The 23,481-nt window shown below is 39.8% G+C and overlaps 1 protein-coding gene across 1 annotated transcript in view; it reads right to left on the minus strand.

Moving 5' to 3' along the window:
* Window positions 1-570: 570 nt before the first annotated feature.
* The window catches only part of STK39 (serine threonine kinase 39), a 300,851-nt gene continuing 277,940 nt past the window's right edge, over window positions 571-23,481 (minus strand). The window contains exons 21-22 of the mRNA XM_011960610.1: window positions 11,083-11,147; window positions 571-2,126 (exon numbers count right to left, since the gene is read on the minus strand). Coding sequence (XP_011816000.1) covers window positions 2,052-2,126; window positions 11,083-11,147 — 140 coding nt within the window. The 3' untranslated portion in view covers window positions 571-2,051. The remainder of the gene's footprint in view (window positions 2,127-11,082; window positions 11,148-23,481) is intronic.

Here is a 23,481-nt window from a genome sequence, read left to right on the forward strand (position 1 = left end):
CATCCTGGGAGTCCACTCCCCTGAAAGATTAGACTCCAATTTTGATTTTTGACTAGTCTCCATGTTTCAAAGTCCTTCAGTTATTCATGTACATTTTATCCTCTTAGAAGATGAGGGTCTTGTCTTTTCACCTACAAGTTGTACAGAAGAGTGTAAAGAACATGCTCTGAATGTCAGGAAACCAGGATCCTGGGAAGTTTACCTCTGCAAGTAGTCCTGTAAACGGCCTGGACAAGTCATTCAACCACTCTGAGCCTCAGGGACTAACAGCACTAAAATGAACGAAGTGGCTGGAAGGGATTACTCTCTCTTGTCCCCTATAGCCCTATAGGGGTTTTAATTCCAAGACCATCTGTCTACATGGAGTAGAAATGTTTGCCTTTCATTCTCTCCTCATGCTAATTCAAGTTACTTGTCAACCCAATTCTGTACTGGAAGCATGACGCCTCCTTACTCTGCCTCTAGTGCGCTTTCACCAGTTAACTCTTACTAGGCATTTTATGGAAGTGCTAGATGCCAATGCAGTAATGCAGATTATATCTAAAGGAGGAAAGAAACAATGCAAAACAATCTCGTTGTGCAATACACTTTTATTTTCCTTTTACCTTTGCAGTCATCTTTGAGTAATCGTTGTGTAAACAATAGAATGGAATGAAATTACATTAAATTGTATGCAAATGGCTCTAGAACACCTTAACAATTATGACAAGGCAATTATAAATAACTTTTTTTCCTTAGTAATATATATTTGCTTTTTAAAGTACATTAAAGAGCTGCCATATCTAGGGTTAGCTAGGAAAGAGCAATGGTACCATCCTGGGAGCCCACCTCCCTGAAAGATTAGACTCCAATTTTCAAAATCCTAACGTTTACTAGTTCCATAAGATATAGTCAAGCAGAGGGCTACTTGGGTTGAAAGTATTTATTCTTGAACCTTAACAGCGTTTTACCTTTTAGTCATTGCACAAAACCCTTTCAGAAAATTTTCACTCCAGCTGGGTATTCTGCAAAATTTCAAGTAAAACTCAGATTCTGATATTTTCAAGTTTATCACCTTTAGAGTAACAAATCCTATCACTTTAAGGAGAGCCAAATCAGAGATGGGTATATAGTTAGCAATCTAACAGAATGGCAACATTTTACATAGGATTCTAAACGGTCCAATGAAGCAAAACGTAACATATGCCACCTTATATAGAGGAAATTTTAGATCTGAGACTATTCCAGAGTAAAGCAGCCTCAGGCACATTCTTAATGTGAAAGTTTGCAAGGCACCTCCCTCTCCCAAGAGACAGTCAGATTGTAAATTGGCTTTTAGGCAAACAAACTAAAAGAATAAGCATCCAAATTCCTAATTCAGTCATTTCAAAATTTAGAAGTTACAAATACTCCAAAGATAGACCCAAAACTTTTTGTTTAAATAACGAGATTAACTGCAAGAAGCATATATTCAAAACCCTTTTTTTCTTATAGCTAAGGTGTGTAATGCATAAATATATGAAAAATAAAATTCACAGTCAGTTTTAAAACTAGAATTCAAGTTTGGCTAATAAATCTTAATTTTATAAGTATATTAATTTCTAAATACAACATAAAAGAGGCAGTATTGTCAGATGTACAATTAAAGTATTATAACAGAAATAACGACAATGAAAGGAGAAATAGGCTTCTGGATAGAAAATTCCTTTTGTTGCCAATAAATAAGACCACCTGAGTGTATTTCAGATTCTTTTCACTTAAGGGATATCCAAATTGATTGCTACGAATATTAAATAGCCTTTGGAAAAATTAGCAACAGTCGTGCAGCTGTGGCATTTGCTTGTTCTTGTACTGTGGATTGCTAGAGAATAAAGCAGAACTCGGAGTGTTGTAAGTTTTAAAAAATTATTTTTTTATCCAATTTCGTTGAAGCTGGCCTCTTCACAATCTTCTGATTTTTCTGGGAAATGGGAGTGAGGGGGTGGGAAGAAATGGGCAGAAAGAGGGAGGGTTGAAGGGAGTGTGTGGGGGGGTGGGACATGACAGATCAGGGTGACATCAAGGGACATACATCAGCTGACACTCAACTGAGCAAACCCAATCAGCTTCACCTCATCAGGAATCTCCGACCCATCACAGCCAGATGCCTGGAAAGGGAAAAAGAAAGCCTCAGTGCTGGTTTGCTGCTGGTGCTGCTGGTTGTTAACGTCTATTCCTATGATGGCAGATCTAAGCAAAGGCACAGTTGGTATGGGACCATGTGTCCCATGTCTTCCAGAAGAGAGACGCCAGTCACTCTCTTGAATGACTCCTGGAAGCTAAGTGCTGTCAGCATTGTGGCCATATCATGCTATGAAGTACAGAACAGAGGTGGGAAGGAATTTGTCATCCATTAAAATACCATGCCCAGGCTGGAAGTTTTAGAACAGTCAATGAAACACCACTGCTAAGAAACCACAAACAAATTTTTCAACAACTAAATACAATTATTTTAAATATACTTTCTAACTAAATCACCTTAGTAATCATTCTGAAAACAACATGAAAATAAGCAGAAGAGATCTAACAGGTCACTCAGGAGTAATTTAGTTTTTACCAAACTCATCTCTTCTATAAAACTTGCCAGAAAAAAGTCATCACCAAGTACTGGGATGGGCTCATTAGAGAGAACTGCTATATAAATACCAGTGAATAAATTTTACAAGGAAAGGTATTATAACAATTCTTTTCTATAAAAGAATTTTGTTTGTAATATTTTCAGACATATTAATTGCCTAAAATTGGCCAAAATTATGGTGTGTCAAATACTTTATTTTTCTTACTTCAAAATCAGAAAGAACTGGAAAGAAGCCATTGCCCTGGCTGGGCGCGGTGGCTCATGCCTGTAATCCCAGTACTCTGGGAGGCCGAGGCAGGCGGATCATGAGGTCAGGAGATTGAGACCATCCTGGCCAACACGGTGAAACCCTGTCTCTACTAAAATATAAAAAATTAGCCAGGTTTGGTGGCACACGCCTGTAGTGCCAGCTACTCGGGAGGCTGAGGGCTGAGGCAGGGGAATCACTTGAATCCGGGAGGCAGAGCTTGCAGTGAGCCGAGATGGCGCCACTGCACTCCAGCCTGGCGACAGAGCGAGACTCCGTCTCAAAAAGAAAGACGCCATTGCCCTTCAAACCTCTCACTGGTCCTAATTAATAAGTTATTTTCATTTTCCTTCTGACCTCTCCCCCTTGCTTTTAGAGAGACACACTCTCTCTCTCTCCTCAGATCACCATTCTAAGCTGCCTCTCATCCTACAGTACATAAATCAGAATTGGACATTACATAAGAACAACAAGGAGGGGAGAAAAAAGTCTGATGAATGACTGGGAATGGGCAATTAATTACCAAAGGATCATACAATCCTTTTCAGAGCCTAATTCCAGCTAAATTATTGTCACAACAATTAGTTTCCAATGGAAAAGTGCCTTTCCAATCACCACAATTAACCTGCTTAGCACTGCTTGTATACATTTAGATTATGTACTGTACTGTTTTTTGAACTGTACTGTTCACAGTGTACCAGCATCAACTCTAGCATTTTCTATTAAATACGCAGCTAACTTTGATGTTTTTACCTTGAATATTTTCAAATGATTGTCTTTAAAATAACATTCTATCTATGTAAGTAGTTATGCTTATGTAAAAAAGTCACTAGCCTAAAGGATAAAAATATTAATCAGTATTTAAAGAAAGGAATTTACTTTGTACCTATCCAGTGATATCTCTGGTTTCATTTGACAGATAAGATATTCAGTGAAGTAAAATTGTCATTGTTTGTGTTGACAGTGGCAATGAGGTCTGAAATGCTCTTCTTCTTATCACCTTCAACAAAGTAGTACAGGCATAGAGGGCATTTTGGCTGAGGTATTTCTGGTGGTGTCACACTGACACTGTAATATTCACCTTCCCTATCCATTTTCTCCTTGTGTTATCACTGTTTCTTTATCTACCTTCCTAAATCTTCCCTTCTCTCATGTGTAGCTCTTGTTAACATCATTTACTCAACCCACTGAATAATGGCAGACAACTGTGTAATTAACAGGCAACTGACAAACATCCAAAGACAAATTACAGCTGCTGGCGGTGACAAGAAGGTCAGATTGCCAAATGTGAAATACACCAATGTACTTCAAAGCTTCATCAGAAATTTGGCAATGTGAATATCAGGAGGTTAAAATGACTAGAATAAAACTACAGTATCCAATAGTGGTCGAACTGACTAGAAATGAGAATATTAAATCCTTTCTTGTGAAGAGTAATGGAAATGAGAACTTACTAGGGTAGGTGATAAACCAGTGGTTATGGTGAGAACATCACAGAAGGAGTCTTCACAAAGTCCCTACCCACCCTGGGTCCTCAGTGCCTCCCACAGCTACACTGAAATGTCTGTCTCCTGGCCAAGACCTTTGGCTGTTGCTTCAAGGCGCTCAGCCCTCCTTCCTCTGCTACCTGGGCTCTCACTGCTGAGTTCCAGGGCTCTCTCAGCCTGCAAAGCACAAATGAGGTTGATATGCAAACGACTCTGAAATTCAGAGAAAGGAACCAATGACCCTTCAAAACAGCAATGTTCAAACCTTGGGTTCTCAGGCTCTCTTGATACTCTTAAGAATGACTGAGGAGTCCAAAAAGTGTCTGCTTATGTGGGTTATACTCATTAGACTGACTGTCTTAGAAATTAAAACTGAGAGATTTAAAAAGTATTTTAAACATATTATTTGAAACTATGTCGATATTAAAGTAATAATATAAACAGTATATTTAAAAACATAAAATAGGTTTACATAGGTTAATTATACTATCTTAAAACTAAAACATTTAAAAAATACTCCTTTACTAATTCATTAAACTAAACAATAATAAATTGATTACATACAAACATAAATAAAATCTTTATGAAAAATAATCATAGTCCCACTACCCACTGCAAGAAAACTCAAAGAGTGGCATGACTTTTACATTTCCTCTTTAACGTCTTGCTTAATAAAAGACAGCTGGATTCTCATACCTACTTCTGTATTCAATCTACTGTTTTATGCTGTTTACCTTGAAGTACAAGAAAAAAAAAAAAAATCCAGCCTCATACAAATATGTATGAAAGAGGGAAGATTATTTTGATAGCCTTTCCAAATAGTTGTGGATATCATTTGTCACTGCATTAGAACTTGCCAAGTGACAGTTTCTTTAATGGAAGTTGCAATGTACACTCTGAAACCACAGTATTTTCATACCCTGTTACCTTAAAATCTATTGGTCTAACTTGCACTTTGAGTGGATCCTTTACCCATGCATGACTTTAAGCATCACTGACTTATGCAGATCTTCTAAATGGTTGACATGTTTCATTACACAATACGAACAATTCATTATACAATGTCAACAAATCATATTCATTAATAACACCCATCACCAATCTCATCAGAAAAGTCTTTAAATACTGGATTACTGTCAAGCTTACAGTAGCAATACAAGTTTTCCAAAATCCTATTTTTGCTTGAAACCTTGAATTTATTATCAACAACAAATATTGTCAGATTTGTTTATTTATTTATTTATATTTTTTGAGACAAAGAGTCTTGCTCTGTCACCCAGGCTGGAGTGCAGTGGAGCAATCTCAACTTACTGCAACCTCCGCCTCCTGGGTTCAAGTGATTCTCCTGCCTCAGCCTCCCAAGCAGCTGGGACTACAGGTGCCCGCCACCACGCCCAGCTAATTTTTTTTTTTTTTTAATTTTTAGTAAAGATGAGGTTTCACCATGTTAGCCAGGATGGTCTCGATCTCCTGACCTCGTGATCTGCCCGCTTCGGCCTCCCAAACTGCTGGGATAATGTAAAGTCGTGAGCAACCACGCCCAGCCATCAGTTTTTTTTTTTTTTTTTTAAGCGTCAGTCTTACTTTCTTCATTTTGGAAAAAAGTCTGCCAAATATGCGAGTCTGAATAACCACAGTTTGTCAGCTATTCTTTCAAGTAAAAATGATGTTTCATGAAGAAAGAAAAAGTATGTAGGTAAGCTCAAACCAAACAATCTCACAAGTGCTTTTCCTGGAGACTGTCAATGTACACCCGGATAATGAAGGAGTGATTCCCACTTCATCACGCTGAACACTGAAAAGATGTGTCCTGTAGCTGAAATTCAATGAAGTCAGTAATGTTTCCCTGCCTTGTTAGGAAAATTCTCAAGTGAAACTGGCTTTGCTTTTTCACAGTGAGTGACAGTGCCTGGCTTTGAGGAACACAATGACTATTAGTGCAGTCTGATGTCGCTGCATGTGTGCTGACATTACCAGTTTTACCCACCGTGGCTTTACACCAACATCAACACAGTGGAAAAGGCAAGTCACAAAGAGTTTTGACATCCAGGGTCACCTAGAAAGGGCTCAGGGAAACTCAGAAGTTTGAGGCCCATGCTTCAGAACGTGCTATCCCAAAACATGCCACTCTTCTATTTCATTGTTTTGAGTTAAAGACACTTTAAAAAACAACAGCAACAGATGCAGGAAGGGCCCTCTGACTTTCCTAAAGGCAGGAGTTAAAACTCCCAGGTGGAAGGTTTCCTCCCTGCACCTGGAAGAAGAAAGATATTCTGATCACCAGAGGTGGGGAGCTGAAGTCCCTGACAGACATCTACACAAACAAACCTTGTTAAACTCATCCTCGTGTTCCTAGTCACTTCTCCACAATGAACCCCCATCCCAGCCCCCCCACTGCCTTGCCCCTTTCATCATTTACTGCTTTGTCCAACTCAGTATATGTGCTCAATTCTAACAGGGTCTTCATTTCTTTATGAGGCTTCTCAGGTCATGTAAAACTTAGATTAAACAAATATGTATGCTTTTCTCCGGTTAATCTGTTTTATGTCAGTTTACTTCCAGGCCCAGCCAAAAATCCCTAAGAAGGCAGAGGTAACAGTTTGCCCCCCTACCAAAGGAAAATGTCTACATTATCAGGGACCTAGTGTATGACCTAGTGTAGGACAGCGTATGACACCATGCACGCTCTCACTCAGGGTGTATTCTGATTCCTGAACACCCACCTCCTCACCCCTCCTGCCATGACAGCAGGTGTGGCCTGCCTCCCACGGAGGAGCTGAAGTTATGGTTGCCTGGCGTCACTGACAAGGAATGCCTCCACCCCAAATGCGGGTGCACTTTGGAATCACCAGGAGAGTCTGAGGTGGCCCCCACCATAGGAGTCTGAGAACCACCACCGTTCTATCCCAGTGCTTCCCAGTGTGAAACTACAAGTTTCCTTTAAAGCACTGGTTCTCCCACTTCAGCCTGCATCAGAATCACCTGGAGGGCTTGTTAAACTGGATTCCAGTGTCCCAACCCCCAAGAGATTCTCATTCCTTAGTCCTGAGATGGGGATCCTAGAATTTACATTGTAATCCAGTTCCCAAGGGAAGCTGACACTGTCAGTCTGGGGGCCACATGTGGACAGCCACTCTTTTAGGCTGGGAGTAGGAGGCACAGAGCTGCCACGTGGACCTTCTGGAACTGGAAGTTTCCTTGAAGATCTTTGTCTCACTTTTCTACCCCTTCAGTAGGAGGAGAAAGTTAAAACTCCTCTTAGGGAGTTTTTACTCCATTTCAGGCTTGACTTTACCTGCACTTTGCAAAATGTTGCCTTAGTCATGCAGCCTCCAATTATGCAGAAGCTGAGAACCTCTAAAAAGAAGTCCCTTTAGTCACTGTGAAAATGCTTATGAAATTTCTATCTGCAATACATACAATACTATTAAACTTCAGTAGCTAAAATCTATAATGCTCATGTTAATGTGTACCAATTAGATGTTAATTGCATGTTCTCAAAATTTGTATTCTGTCTTCAAGGGCAAATTAAATGTATCTTATTTCATGTTTTTTCTAAGGCAATTTCAAAAATTCCACATTGAAAGCAGGAAGATTCACCTACTTACAAAACTGCTCAGTAGTCCATTCAAAAATGGCTTAAAAATAAAGACCTGTCTCAAGGCTTACAACAATAAAACAGTACTAATACATCAAACTCAAAGCACATAACAGTTGAGCTGAAATGCCCTCTATGCCCAAACCACTTTGTTAAAAGTGAAGAGAAGAATCTGATCTCCCAGCCCCTGGCCATACCAACAATGGAAATCCTACTTATTATCCTCCCGGTGGAATGCTTCTCAGGGTTTGCTGAACACTGGAACCACCATGAAATCCTTTTAATATTCCCACAGCCCAGGCTGCACCAAGAGCAATTAAATCAGAATATCTGTTGCAGGACCCAGACACTAGGTCCTACAACAGGACCCATTTCACATGTTGGGAACCCCAGGCTCTCTGGGGTTAATTTGCCCAGGATCACACAGTGGAAGCTGCAGACTCACCCCTGGTCTAGACTCAAAGCCCATGCTCTCAACAACCATTTATTCCTGGAGGCAGACCCCTGCGGCCTTAGGCATTTAATGTTTAAAGTGTCCCAGTGCTCCTGAGTGAAACCACTGTGCAGGGCGGTAAAGAACCCCAGTATCATGACACTGCTGTTCTTTACACAATTTTCAGGGCCCTGACATTTTCCTTTAAAAAGTAATGAAAGGCATTGAGATTAAAATAATGATAAACAGCTGAGAGATAAAGGGACCATGCGCAGCAGCAGCTTATGAGGAAAACCGCTGCGAAAATACTTTGATCTTTTATTCCTGAATAAAATAACCAAGTTGATGAATGAGGGTAAATGCATTTGAATCTCTGCAGTTTATCGAGATGTTAGCGTCCTATGCAAGATCAGGCCAAAAACCAGTTCAAACTGGCTCTGTCAAGTCGATCTCAAACCGGCTGGCAGTTGATAGCTACAAAGAAACCCTCCTGGGGCTTAACAAGGGCTGGACAGAAAGTTAAGTGACAGAAATAAGGTCCCTCCTGAGTTTGGTTTTCTTTAACATCTTTATCTTTGGCGAGAATAAACTATCAATTTCCATTTACTGTGAATACCACACTACTACATTTTCAAGCTGTAATGGGAAGGAAAACATATATGGAATTGTTTCTAAAACTCTGCTGTGCCTGACAGGCCACTATTACTCAATCTGCTGAAGGTACAAAGAAGATTCAGTCTCAGCCAATGTAGATTCAGTCCCAGCCAATGTAAATGTACCCAGTCATCCAAAAGGAGGAATCTACAAAATGACAGAAAACTGTACAACCCTAAGGCCGCAGGGGTCTGCCTCCAAGAATGAATGACTGTTGACAGCATGGGCTTTGAGGCTAGACCAGGGGTGAGTCTGCAGCTTCCAGACTCAGGATCTGTGTGATCACTGTGTGATTCTGGGCAAATTAACCCCAGAGAGCCTGGGGTTCCTGAGATGTGAAATGGGCCTGCTACCAGAGATAATGGTAAAGCAGGAGAGCTGGACGGGTGGGGGCAGACCAGGTTTCATTAGCCATGTCCCAGGTATGTGGTTTACAATAGGGCACAGGAGACACTGTGTCTACTACATTTTGGGATTGTAGGAGGATTACTCTGGCTACAGCCACAGGGTGGTAAATAGAGCCAAAAGCTGGCAAATTGGTGGCAGGAAGATTAGTTTCTGAAGATGACAGAATCCTGCTTGGGTGCAGGAAATGGAGATGCAGGGAAGAGGACAGAATCCAGAGAGAATTTAAGAAACATATAAGCCGATTAGGAGATGAGGGAGAGTTTTACATTATTCGTATGGTTTACCTAGAGACTGTACAGCGGCTGTTTTCACAAAATCTTCGGGAGTAGGAAAGGGCCAGGGTCACTGTTCCTCTTTCATAATAAAATGAGAAAGTCCTGCATGAGAGTTTCAGACTCTTATCTCTGTTTGCATAAAAGAAGTTAGGAAAATGTTCTGGGGGTGGTATTAAAAAAATGAATAAAGGGACATACATTGGCTTGAAATACTGACACAGGATGCTATTTTCTTAGCAATATACTCTCATATTAAAACACACACACACACACACACACACACACACACACACACACACACATTAAGAGGCGACAGTGTCATCCCAAACCAGAAGAGGGATTTTCCCATTTGTTAACCTAGCACTCTACATCTGAATAACATGTTACTTTCTTATCAAAGCAAAAAGAATTCCTTCAGATACATCTTTTCTGTGAAAATCTTTGTGTTTTTCTTTTATCACACAGCCTGGCTATCTAAAATTAGATGGGAAGCAAGACCCAGAAAGTTAATTAGCACCAGGCTCACATTTACTATAACTAATCATTTAGCATTTTTGGTCGCCCACAATTTCCATTTAATTTCACAATTAGAAAAAATATCATCAATATGTGTTGTGCACAGCAAAGTGCTGGTCATCTAGATCTAAAATTGCTTCTGAGATTCTGACCAGCCTTTGATAAAATTAGCCTGTGATTTTTAAAATGTGCCTTAATGTACTGTTTGCTAAAACTTTTCAGAAAATGATCACTTTGGACTATCTGGACTTCTCTCCATTTCTGACCACCCAGGATGTCCGGTACTCTGTATCTCTGTGGCCACCTAGTACTTAAGTTTAAAATCTACTAGTGCAGAATAACTGTTGAAATATCTCCTTTCTACAAAAATCTGTTACTGTGATTTGAAATGTGGAAGTAAAATGTTGTGTCTTTGCTCGCCAGCCTTAAGTTGTTCTACAATTGCTTCCAATTACGTAAACCATTTCTACAACAATCAGCCTCTATTTTTAAAAGTTAGAACCACTTGGCTTTTGTCTTAGGAAAGCTTTATTAAGAGTGTTGCTTTGAATTCAGTGTAATTTTGTCTTAATGGTCAAGTTGCGATACAAACTGTAAGCAAAACGATCTAGGTTTCTCACATGGCCACTCTTAGTCAAACGTGTGATGATAAAAGAAAAAGCTATGCTCATAGAAGAAGAAATTTCCAGTTACAGTCAGAAAACGTTCCCTAATGTTGCAGAGTCAAATATTTCCAAATGCAAAAATTGATACTAAAAGAAAACAACAGCAGCAAAATTACAGAGTAGGTTATTAAACTAGATTATTATTCCCTGCTGGCACAGCATGGCAAAATATCACCTCCTTCTTTCCATAACTTTCCACTTACCAACTTAAATGTCAATGTTTTTAAAGCTTTGGGATCATCTACAATCTTCTGTAAATTAGCAGCCACTGTAAAATACAAACATAGAGAGAAAGTGTTCAAATTATTTCCAGTAACACTGGATTTTCACATCAGTGACTCAGAAAATTTGACTAATGATGCAGTAAACTGCAAAATCATTTCTTTCATAAACATTGCAAAGTTCATATAAATGACCAAATTACTCTCACACAGATATTTTCTACAATTGATATTATTTCAGCAATCTTGTATCTATGCACATCTGAATTAATCACTATATGTCAACTCCGCATTTCATATAATAAAATCTGAAATTACTTTCTAATGGAAAGTAGAAATGATAGCAACCCCCAGTGTTTCTGCCACTTGGCTTCTCTAAATATTCATTACTAAGAAATGTGTTAGCCAGGAGAGGGCAGTACAAAACAAAGAGGAGAGGTAGTGGGGAGAAAAAACAAAAAACAGAAAAAACAAACCTTTCTCTGGAAATAGAAGGTCAGCACATTTGAACCCCTGTCCTATAAATTCACTCAATTCTCTGAACCCATTTTTATCAAGGCAACAAAATACCATGGATAACCTCTACAACTCAAGCGCATGTTTTCAGGCTTTCAAAGCACAACGATCTGTCAAACCAGGGAAGTGCCACCTTGAATAATACCCAAGTTCGCTGAACAGGGTCAAGCACTAGACTAGAGGCTGTCAGGTTGGAGCTCAGTGCTGTAGATATGTTTTCAGTATTAGCTGGATTCACTGGAGATCTGTCCTTGTTCTCCACGATGTAATGATCTATCTGATACCCCAGTAGAGAAGTCAGCTTTTCCTGCTTACTCCACTGGCCCAGGGTACTGCTAATGAGCAGAATTATCAAAAGGTAATGATGATGGAAACTTAAAACTTACTTTTTCCATATCCACACCTGAAGTATAAAGTCCTGAAAGTCAAATAAGGGCTACTGCTTAGGGAAGGAAAAGTTACTGCTGAAGAAATTATGGGAGAATGTCCTGTTTGTCATTTTTAATTTTTTATGAGTAAAATTATCTGCTGCTTCAGTAGTTAGATATTGAAAAGTTATCTGAATTTTTTAAGATAAAAAAATTTAAGATAAAATAGTAAACATTTAAGTATGTTGAGAAAAGGGTTTCAAGTAGAAAACTTATAAGTAGAAAGTAGTAAGAAATCTGTGCAAATTTTAATTTTCTCTAAAGTCGACTGACAACAACCTAGATACATGGATTTTCTGCAGATTAGTTTATTTCATTTAATCTATCAGCTGCAGAGGAGAAAAAAGAAAAATTATGTACTCAATATGGCCTATTTCTCTGTATAAACCATAATTGCAAGCATCATTTTATCTTCATTTGTTGCCCTTTTAATACTTCCATTCTGAGTGATCTGCAGTTTCATTTTTACCAACACTCCTCCCATCCGCCTCCTCTTTTCCTCCTCTTTCTTTTGCCCACAAACGCAAGCACACACATATCAGGTATACCCCGGGGCACTAATTCCAGAACAGTTATCCTCGCAAAGCTTCCTGTGGCCTTCCAACAGTTTTCTGAACATATTTTAGACACTAAAATCATCAAGGCATTTATGCAAGAAACATTGGCTCATGGAGTGCAAAGCTCTGCTGTAAAATCCTGTCCACCACAGCCAGTATTTATCATGTCAGGGCATTCTGACTATATGCAAATCACAGCAAATGAACACAGTACCCATTTTCTTAAAACATGAAAGTGTTCTAATGGTTCCTCTGATTTGGGCTGATTTCATGAGTGGCCATAAATTCTTCGCATAAATTTCAGTCCTTTCATTAGAGTTTCTTGGTTAATGTGGATGATTTACTGCCTTGTCCTGGGTCATCTATTTCCAGTCTGCTCTCTAATGTTCAGTCAAAAGCAGAGTTCTAGCCTACACTAATTCACAACCCTCTCTCCGGTGTACACATATATATACGAGGGCCAATTTCCAGGGAATGTGTCAAGCAAGTTGGAGACTGAAGGGCAAGATGGAGCTGCCTGCATCTTAAACAATCATCCCAGAAACCACGCTCCCCAATTGTGAGTCTCACACCTTTGGGACATTAAAAATTCAAATTCTGTCTTCAGCTCAAAGCAAAAATAGCAAAACTGGCCACTTACCTGATTACTTATCCCAGCTGCTAGGCTTATTTTCAATTTGGTTGATTCTAATTTGTTGTAAAGTGCTATAAAACACCTTCATTTAACTGACATCACATAAAATTCAGGGTGATGCTAATTTTTTTTCCAGTAGCAACGCTCATTAAAAAGATGGGTGTCACTGTTTCCTCCCATCTCCTGACTGTGCACCTGGATTTCGAAAATAAAAATACTCCTTACCTGGAACGTGAGCTGAGAAGGAAGGGCTGGGTAGGACTGGCTGTTGCTTTAGAGCTGCCTGAGCCTGTGCTGAGAACACTGACCTTTGTGTTGTAAGACTCTCGAGTTTCTGGAAAATATGGGGCTTCTGAACCCTGCTTGCTCAGTAGCCACTGGCTCATTTCAAATCCCTCTTGGTTTTCCCAAATAAAACTCATGCCCCTTGGTTTCTGCTGCAGACACTGCGCTATCTTCTTTGAACTAGTCCCTCTCTTCCCAGCCCACACTCTTTCTCTGTTATTTGGGCAAACAGGGACACCAACAATATGCACTGAGGCCCTCAGGGACTGTGGCCCTCAAGCCCTGTCACTATGGCTTTACCAACATTCCTCCCACCCACCTGTCACTACAGGGTATCTTTGTGGGAACAATGAATTTTTTTGTTTCTCTGTATCACACTTTAGGCTTGAATACCTGTCAGGGCTAGAAGTTTCTATTTACTTTTTTTTTTTTGGAGAACATTTGGCCTAAGGTATGATAAGTATTGTTGTTTATGAAACTCTAACGGTATCATTAACAGCCACATGGAAAAGACGCTGATGCTCAGTACTTCCCTGAATCTAAACAGAGAAGGAAACAAGATCATCCTGGGGGTAATCCACTGGAGGCACGGCAGCAGAGCCGACACTTTTTCGGCAAACTAAGTCAGGCATTCTCCAGACACTGTTTTCTGTATACATTCCTTGCACTATTCAAATTCTCCACATTTTTAAAATGTAATTTCAACTTTTGTTTCAGCTTCAGGGGTTCGTGTGCGGGCTTATTACCTAGGTGTACTGTGTGATGCTGAGGTTTGGGGTATGACTGATCCTGTTACCCAAGTACTGAGCATAGTACCCAGTACTTTTTCAACCCGTGCCTCCCTCTCTCCTTCCCCCTCAAGTAGGTCCTGGTGTCTGTTCCCTTCTTTGTATCCATGTGTACTCAATGTTTAGCTCTCACAAGTGAGAACATGAGGGATTTGGTTTTCTGTCCCTGTGTTAATTCACTTAGGATAATGGCCTCCAGCTGCATCCACGTCGCTGAAAATGTCAAGATTTCATTCTGTTTCATGGCTGTGTGGTATTCCGTGCCGTATATGTACCACATTTTCTTTACCCAATCCACTGCTGATAGGCACCTGGGTTGATTCGATGTCTTTGCTATTGTGAATAGTGCTGTGATGCACATACGCATGTGTGTGTCTTTTTGGTAGAACAATTTATTTTCTTTTGGATACACACCAAGTCATGGGATTGCTGGGTTAAATACTAGTTCCGTTTTAAGTTATTTGAGAAATTATGCATATTTTGACAGTTGGAAAAATAAGTTATATATGACATTTATAGTCTACGTCTATATTCTGAGTAATTAGTCAAAAGATACACTTTTTCCTGAGGTACCAGCTTATTTCACACCAACCCCATGTTCTGGTGACAGTGAGTTAATTCACTTAATTTTAGCTGTTTCCAAACACAAGCTATGGGGAAAAGAGAACCAATGAACATGGAGTCTAATGTACTACTTCCAACAGTAAAAAAGTTCTAACATTAGACAAAAGCATGGTCTTGGGTTACCTGACAAGGTGATGACTTCAAAATACTGTTTTATCCAAAGAGACACCCTGAATAGATTGATGCAGAAAGGCAGCATGAGATTGCAAAGAAACAGACAATCCAAGCTCTAAGTAGGGAGAAAAGGAGATGGTATGAGGGTAGGTTTCTTACGGATACTGCTAGAACAGTAACATAAAATTAACATTTTATTTTAATTAGATTTCTTTGAAATACAGCCACACATACAGAAAACCTACTAACTCAGTTTGGGACAAAATAAAAGATTCACCCCATTATTTTCCCTAAACCTCCAGGCTCTCATCTTCATGGGATGCACTGCAGCACAGTGTATAAGAACCTGAATTCCTGAGCCAGGGTGCCGGGGTTCAAATCCTCCTCCTGCTCACAGCTGTGTGACCTTCCTGAATGAAGTTCACTTAGCCTCCTCTTTCTGCTCAAGGCCATGCATTGGTCATTGTTGAAATGAAGATATTAATGATGCCTACCTGATAGGGTTTGTTTTGAGGATTAATTAACACACATAAAGTGCTTAGAATAATGCTCGATGTATAGCAAGCAGTTAATAAATTATTCCTCTCTGCCCTCGACAATGGCAATATCTTATCTGGTTTCCTTGCCTTCTGTCTTACCTGCTGAGAGCCCTCTTTCTCATACTCACCAGAGTTACTGGAGAACCTAGATTGAGAACTGGAGTGTGTTACCTCCTTGAGCAATGCTGTTTAACTGTGTTTCCATCAACTTCGGGATAAAGTCCAAATTTTTAGCATGGTCAATGAGAGTCTCCATGGTCTGACCTTGGCTAACCACTCCAGCTTATCTTTTGCCATTTCCTACCCTGAATCTTCCCAGAAAAGGCTCCATAACTCCATTATCCTCCAGCTCTCTATCCCTGCTCTTATCATCATGTACTGAAATAATCTGTCACAGATCTGATTTCCTCACTAGATTCAAACTCTGAAAACCCAGAAAAAATTGTATTCATCTTTGTAAAACATTCATCTTTGAAATACATCTACATATGCAGAAACCGATGACTTCTTACCACCTCCACTGCTGCTCCCCAAGTGAGACTACCACCAACTTGCCACTAGACTCGTCCAGTAGCCTGTGGTCTCACTGCTTCCACCCCGGTCCCTCAATGGCCTAGGCTTCACCCAGAGGGCAGGGGAGGCTTCTAACATGTAGACAAACCATGTTACTTTTCTATTCAAAACTCTCTGTTGGCCTTCCAGCTCTGAGTAAAGCCATGGTCTCTACAATGGTCTACCAAACCCGCCTGATGAATCCTCCTGCTCCATCTCTCCTCTTATCCCTCACCACTCTCTCCCTTGCTGCTCCTGCTCCAGCCACAGAGCCTCCATGCTGATCCTGGAGCATTTAGGGCAGGGGCTCGCCCAGAACCTCTGTACCTGCCATTCCCTCTCCCGGAAATGTTCCTCCTCCACAACGCCATGACTGCCTCCCTCCCTTCCTTTCAGTTTCTCCTCAAATGTCCGTGGCTACCCTATTAACACACCCCACCACCCCCTCACTCTCTCTTTACCCAGAATTTTTCTTTCTCACAGCGCTTACCACCTCCTGATATGCTATATATTTATGCATTATTTTTGAATGTGGCCCTTTACCTACTCTACATACCCAGAAAATGAGCTCCAATGAATACAGGAACTGATTTGTTCACTACTATGTTCCCAGTGCCTGACACAGACGGATATCAATCTGTGTTGAATACATTAATAAATGGAAAAATGAATCTTTGTGACATCAGTGCCCACCAGTACAATGTATTTGGTAAATATCCTCAAGGCCTTCTCCCCAGACACAAGCTCACAAAAGTATGCACACAATTTAGAGGATTCTAAGACACTAAGAATCCCACATTGAGACTCTCTGAAAGAAGAATTATTCCTGTTTTGGAAAGTTTCTACAAACATTTGTCTCCTAAGCAATAATCCCATTCATTTGCCCTGTTACGGAAAAGTAAATATGGCCTGAGAAAGACTCTGTACTTCTATATTTGAGTCCTTGTGGATGAACTGCAACCTAACTTACTAAGTAGACAAGACTGAAAACCTAACTTAAGAGTATGAGCCTGTAACAATCGCTGAGTCCTGGCCAATCTCAGCAGCCATACTTCAATGAGTCATACACTGCTGGGTGTTCAAACTGGTTCAAATAAGGCAAATGCCGAGCTGTAGCCAATCCAGTTGTTTCTGTACCTCACTTCTGATTTCTGTATGTTACTTTACATTTTTTGTCCATAAATTTGTCTGACCATAAGGCACCCCTGGAGTCTGAATCTGCTATGATTCTAGGGGCTGCCCAATTTGCGAATCATTCATTGCTCAATTAAACTCCTTTAAATTTAATTTGGCTGAAGTTTTTCTTTTAACAGATGGTGTCAGAAGTGGGATCCGAAGAAGAGCTTCTAATGACCCCAGGAGCACTGAGTGAACACGCAAAGTAACTGCAGGACCCACTTGTATCCATTGATCTTTCGGAGCAGCTGGAGATTGTGGCCAAGTTCTCTCTTAGATTTTGGAGCTCCAATGGATTTGTGTTTTGAGCTCTCTGAGTTTCTTTGAGCAAATTTCTGATCCAAACTGGGTTTGGAAGTCATGACAGAAACTGGACTGGGTCTAGGAATGGATTTAATCTGGTAACTAATTGGCCTGGATCCAGTTAGAGGCCTCTTACATCAGACTAGGTCAGAAAGAAAACTGGTAGCAAATAATAATGTTGTAGGGGTGTAAAATTTGTTTCTTAAAAATTCCTGGGGATTTTTGTGTTCTACCCCTTTGTTTCATTTTTCTTGTGCACGTAGGTAGGAAAAAAATTATTGGTTAAGTTTATCAAGGGAACCCTAGAGGAAAGTCAATATTTTAGGTAAAAATGAGATTCTTAATTTCTGAAAAACTGAGTTCCTTCATGCTTACACATTAGGCACAGAAAGCAATGGAGTCTTACAGAAATGGCACTTACTAAAGGTAACTTACTGTGGAAAGTTCCGAATAAACAATGCATGGAAGTGCATTTAAAAATGAAAAGTTAAATCTGCTAATCTTTCAGCTTAAGTTACTATCCCAATACAAAGGAAAAAGTCTGCAGCACCAATCAGCTGCCTTTGGATAAGTAATGGGGTACATTTTACCTGAGTACAGGATAGGATTGGATTAGAGGCCCTCCCCTCAGTAAGGTCCCTCTCGGTTAAAAATCGATTAAAGATGACAGGGCCCCATCAGGGGCAAGTTTGAGCCTTGCCAGTTCAATGCTGAGTGGCTGATGCCTGTGTTTTATCTCACGTATTTCACTCTGGCCGGAACAAAAAATGTTAATTGGGTTACCCCATGCAACCCCTTGGGCAGCAACTTGCAAAACTGAGAGGCTTTTGCCTATAGAAACAAACAAACAAAAAAAGATGATTTTCCTTTATGATGTGGCTTAGCCCCAGGGCTACACTGTGGCAAGCGAGGTCACTAGGGCTGCTCAGGGAAGGGGAACCCAGAACCTGGCATGTTGGCAAAAGGGTAAGAACTTCTTACCAGTCAGACTCTGGCCTCTCTCTGTGCAAACTGGTTAAATGAGTGGTAAAGGTCACCGTTTATCTTTCTGCAAAGTTTTACTTACTACAAAAAAAAAAAAACTTCTGAGGTTGACCTTGAGCTATAGTAAATCTGGTGTGTTCTGTGTGTCTTTCTGCCTTGTTCTGCCATAAAGAGGGGTATCTTAGGATAAAATGTGTACCTAGGACCCCACAAGCCTGCTGCTGAAGACGGCGGAGCAAACTGGTCAGTTACGTCTTTGGGAGCTTGACCTTGTAACCACGTGGCTTTGCTTTCTCTTTTCACAATGGTGGCCTGGGTGCAGGGTTCCATTCCTGGCTTTGGGAAAGAGTACTTTCTGGTGTGATAACTGTGTGGCCTTTACCATTTGTTTATTCTCTTCCCCTCCATGAACCATCTTAAACTTTCCTTTTTCTGAACACAGAAATATTGGCCATTTGGCTAGCCAGGGTTGGGTAATACAAGATTTAAAAGGACTTTTTGTAAAAAAGTGCTATAGTTCAAAGTTAGCTTAATAAAAAGTAGATATTCAAGCTCTAACAGCCTGGGACTCCTTGGGAAAAACAGGAGGTGTCAGAGACCCTATTTGAAAAAAATCTGTTTTCCTCATGGAACCTCAGCAATTAGATACGGATACATCTCCCTCAAAATCTAAGGGTCTGGTCTTTTTGGGATCCAGGATCTGGTGTAAAAATAGGATCCTTAATTTTTGGGCAGCTGTTTTGCCTTCCAGCTGTGCCAGGTTATTAGGGCCTAGAAACTGCACACTTTCCTGGCCCTGTTCTTCCAAGGACTCCACCCTAAAGCCAGTAATCCAATTAAAAAAATTAAAAACTGGCAAATAAAACATTTATCTGGGTAGTTACATATGTGTTGTGTGTGTAATGTTTATATAAAAGAGCTCTAATTAATTGGCTTTAAGAAAAATAAGTGCTTACATATTTTGTCAGGAAAGTAAAAACTGTAATGTGAGTTCATGTAACTTTGGTAATCTTTGGGAAATAAAAACAGCTTTAAAGATTATTGGTAAAATAAAGACATTTGGATTAAATTAGATTGGTCTAATTTAAAATAGATCGGTCAGATACTAGGTTTGCTAAACGCTTTAAGGTCACAAACTGCTTCTTACGCTTTTGAAAAAGTTTTCCTATTTTGGAGCATTAGATTCTAGATAAGGCCTGGGGACATGTGGAATTAGACATGCCCCCTAGCTATGCAAAGGTTATAAAGAAAATGAATTTTACACAAGAAAGGATCTTGTATGGTAAATTCTTGTCCTAAAGTAAAATAACTGGTTGTTTAAAAAGAGGGATGTACAGGACAAGTCAAAAAGTCCAAAACATGGTTTGTGTAAGTCATGAAAAGATTTGTGAAAGAAAATTTATACATCAAAAGTTGCTGAGTTACCATTATAACATGTGATTCAGACTACTGAAAAAATAGTTTTACACGCAAGGTGTGTGAGGACAATGAAATTCGTTTTTGGTAAAAGATTTTAAGATGGCATAGGAATGTAAATTTTGCCTAATTTAGAGGGTTAAAGGATTGTTTTAAATTAAGTAAGAATAAGCTAAAGGTTTGAACAGTTGTGGAAGTCTGTAAAAATTAATCATGTAAAAAAATTCTGTGTGTGAATATACTGAGTAAATGTAAAGGTGTATTTTCTGTAAATTGAACATTGAAATAAAAGCACAAACAGGATTTTCTTAAAGCACTAATCTGCTCTTTAACAAAAATTTGTAAAGGGTTATCAAAAGGTTTATGAGAAACTCACCTTATGGTTAAACTGATTAAGATTGGGAAGGTTTGTCCACAAGGTTTTATTAAAAATTGAGGTGGACATTAATAGTACACTAATGCGAGGGTGAAATCTGGCTTTCTCTCTTAAACAAATTTTCATGTAATATTAAAAGATAATAAAAGATTTTTGTTTGCCTTTTGAATAAACTACTGGAAAAAAAAGAAGGCAAAGACAAGAGACAGACTGAAAAGCTAAGTCTTCCCTCTATCAACAAGTAAAGGTTTTTGCCTTTAAAATTTTTTTAAGTCATCATTTTGGCTAAATGAATGACTTATGGTAACCCGGAATTCTATTTCATAATACCAAGTGTTTTAAAACTTTAATATATTTGACAACCTTTCCAAAATCAAATTTCAGCTTCAAAATGGTCTTTTCTGACCTCTAACTTTGAGATGCTACAGAGGGCCCCCAAAGCATCTAAAAGAAAGGTGAGCAATTATTTAACATGTTTAGTTACACAGAAAGCATTGTCAAAAATAATAAAAAAGTTTAATCTTCCTCAGCTTATATTTTAGTGAATGATATTAATATATGTTCCAAAATTGTATGGGATTTCTAAAATTCTAATATGTCTGAGTATATGCTATCAATCATAATTATGGTTATTATGTTGTTATTGTAGACCACAGAAATAACTACATTTCTTTGTCAATTGTGTTTTTTTTTGAGACAGAGTCTCATTCTGTCGCCCAGGCTGGAGTGCAGTGGCGTGATCTCGGCTCACTGCAAGCTCCGCCTCCCGGGTTTACGCCATTCTCCTGCCTCAGCCTCCCGTGTAGCTGGGACTACAGGCGCCCGCCACCTCGCTCGGCTAGTTTTTTGTATTTTTTTAGTAGAGACGGGGTTTCACCGTGTTCGCCAGGATGGTCTCGATCTCCTGACCTCGTGATCCGCCCGTCTCAGCCTCCCAAAGTGCTGGGATTACAGGCTTGAGCCACCGCGCCCGGCCGTCAATTGTGTTTTTAACTATAACTGTTGTCATTTCCATGGTTAAGTGCTTAACGCTGATGCAGTTTCTGAAAACTTCATAAGCATGCAAAATGCTATAGTGTCTCTTAGGAGGTTCACGAAAGAATGGAAAGGACCCTAAAAGCGCTCTTGAATACAGGTTTCTAATAACTTTACAATCACATCATTCAAACTGGGTAAGGATTCCTGGAATTTTAATGAAAAGACTGGGTTATAAAACTGCTAACTCAAGTAGAACAAAAATTTATTTTCATACTAAATCAGCTGATATTGAAATTGTTTAGATATAAAACTTGAAGGAACTCCATGGTCTAAGTCAAATTACCTATGATAACCCATTAGTTTTCAGTACTATTCACCTAATTTGGAGAAACAACTAGTATTCAAAAGTTAGAATGTCTAATGTTAATTAAGCATGGACTCATGGAGAACCATCATGGCCACCTTGTCCTTCCTGAGTCTTTAAAGCTTTTGTTATTAAAAGTTGTGCATTTCATGACTCATCATGGAAAAGATAAAATGCAAATAAATTACTCTTGGTTCACCTCAATTGAGTATTTGGTATCAGATCCTAGGCAAACATGATTTCAAAGGCTGACCATTTTCATTCAGTTTTTTTTCAGCGATGACAGTCTAGGCCACCCCAACCACATAAAACACTGAGACTAGCAGAGGAAATCTACAATAGAATGTAGATGATGGGGATAAGGAGTATCAGAGAGGCCTCAAGACCAGGCGTAAGGACTGTAACTCACACTACTAACCTTCCCTCTTACAATTTCCCCCCAAGAAAAGAGATCAATCAATCCAGAAGAACCATTCCCAGGTGGATTCAGTAGTGCAAAAGGTGGACTGCAGTGGATACTGTGGTGTGCTGCCCACATCTTCTCTTCAGGAATGAGGCAACTATTCTGCCATCTGCTGGCATTATTGGTGGCTGGTACCCATCCAGTTTAGTTCTTTGGGAATTCTCCATGGCCACAGAAAGCTGTCTCAGCCAAGGTCATGCCCTCTCTTCAAAGGCTGCCTGCATTCATGAATGACTGGTCATGATAGTAAAAAGACCCCAAGGCAGGACAATAGTAAAAATAGTAAAAAGTTCAACAGTAAAAAGGCCTCAAGGCAGGACAACGCTAAGGGTCATCTCAGCTTCATTCCTCCCTTTGCTGAAGGAGGCATTTGCTGCAGTTCAAACACAATTACTCTATCTGCCAAATTCTACTTCCTTTATTCCCTCACAGATGCTGATCTTGAAAGCACTCCTCAAAAACCTACCTGCATACAAATCTACGCCTCTCAATCTTTTTCCTCGGAAACCCTAAAGACTCTGCATATAGGGAAGGACACAGTATAGTCACCTTAGAAGGTATTTCTCATGATCAAACTTATGAAAGTGCAAATAATAATTAAAAGTAGTGAGTATACTACATGCAGTTTTTCCTGGGATTTCACTTACTAGAATTCTGGACAGTGAGAAAAAACAGTGGTTAGAAAAAATTCTAAAACTGCCGTCCCAAAAATTATTAAGAGGGAGATCTAATCTAGTCAATCTCTCCTCTTGCCTTTAGCTTTCAAGCTGCCTTAATTTTTTCTGGGCTTAGGTCAGCTAACTTTGGAAGATAGTTAGGTTATGTTAATAGTTTAAATGATAACAGGCCTTCCCAAAAGCTCAACCACCTTTGTAAAGCTAATGAGAGACCACCAGGCTAGGGGGAGGAGAAGAGCCTGAATTCTGGTAAGGTGCAGAAATAACTGATTGCCAGCCATGCCTGTAGATAACATCACTACTGTAGATTGGCCTTTTGAGATTTTCAGGTTTTTTGCATGTCTGACACCCATGATGCCACCTGGACCCCCCAACCTCTGCTCCTATGGCCCAACTCAGAAGCAAGTGAGCTCAAGAGGACAGCTTTGATCCCCCTATGATTTTATCTCTGCCCCAACCAATCAGTAGCAAGCACCCATTTCAACCCACCCACATCCCTTCCTCCAAACTGCCTTCGAAAAACCCCTAGCCTACAAGCCTTCAGAGAGACTGGTTTGAGGAATAATTCCTCCCACGTGGCATGGCCAGCCTCATGTCAATTAAACTT

This window comes from Colobus angolensis, unplaced genomic scaffold, assembly GCF_000951035.1.
Source record: "Colobus angolensis palliatus isolate OR3802 unplaced genomic scaffold, Cang.pa_1.0 Scaffold517, whole genome shotgun sequence".
NCBI lineage: Eukaryota > Metazoa > Chordata > Mammalia > Primates > Cercopithecidae > Colobus > Colobus angolensis.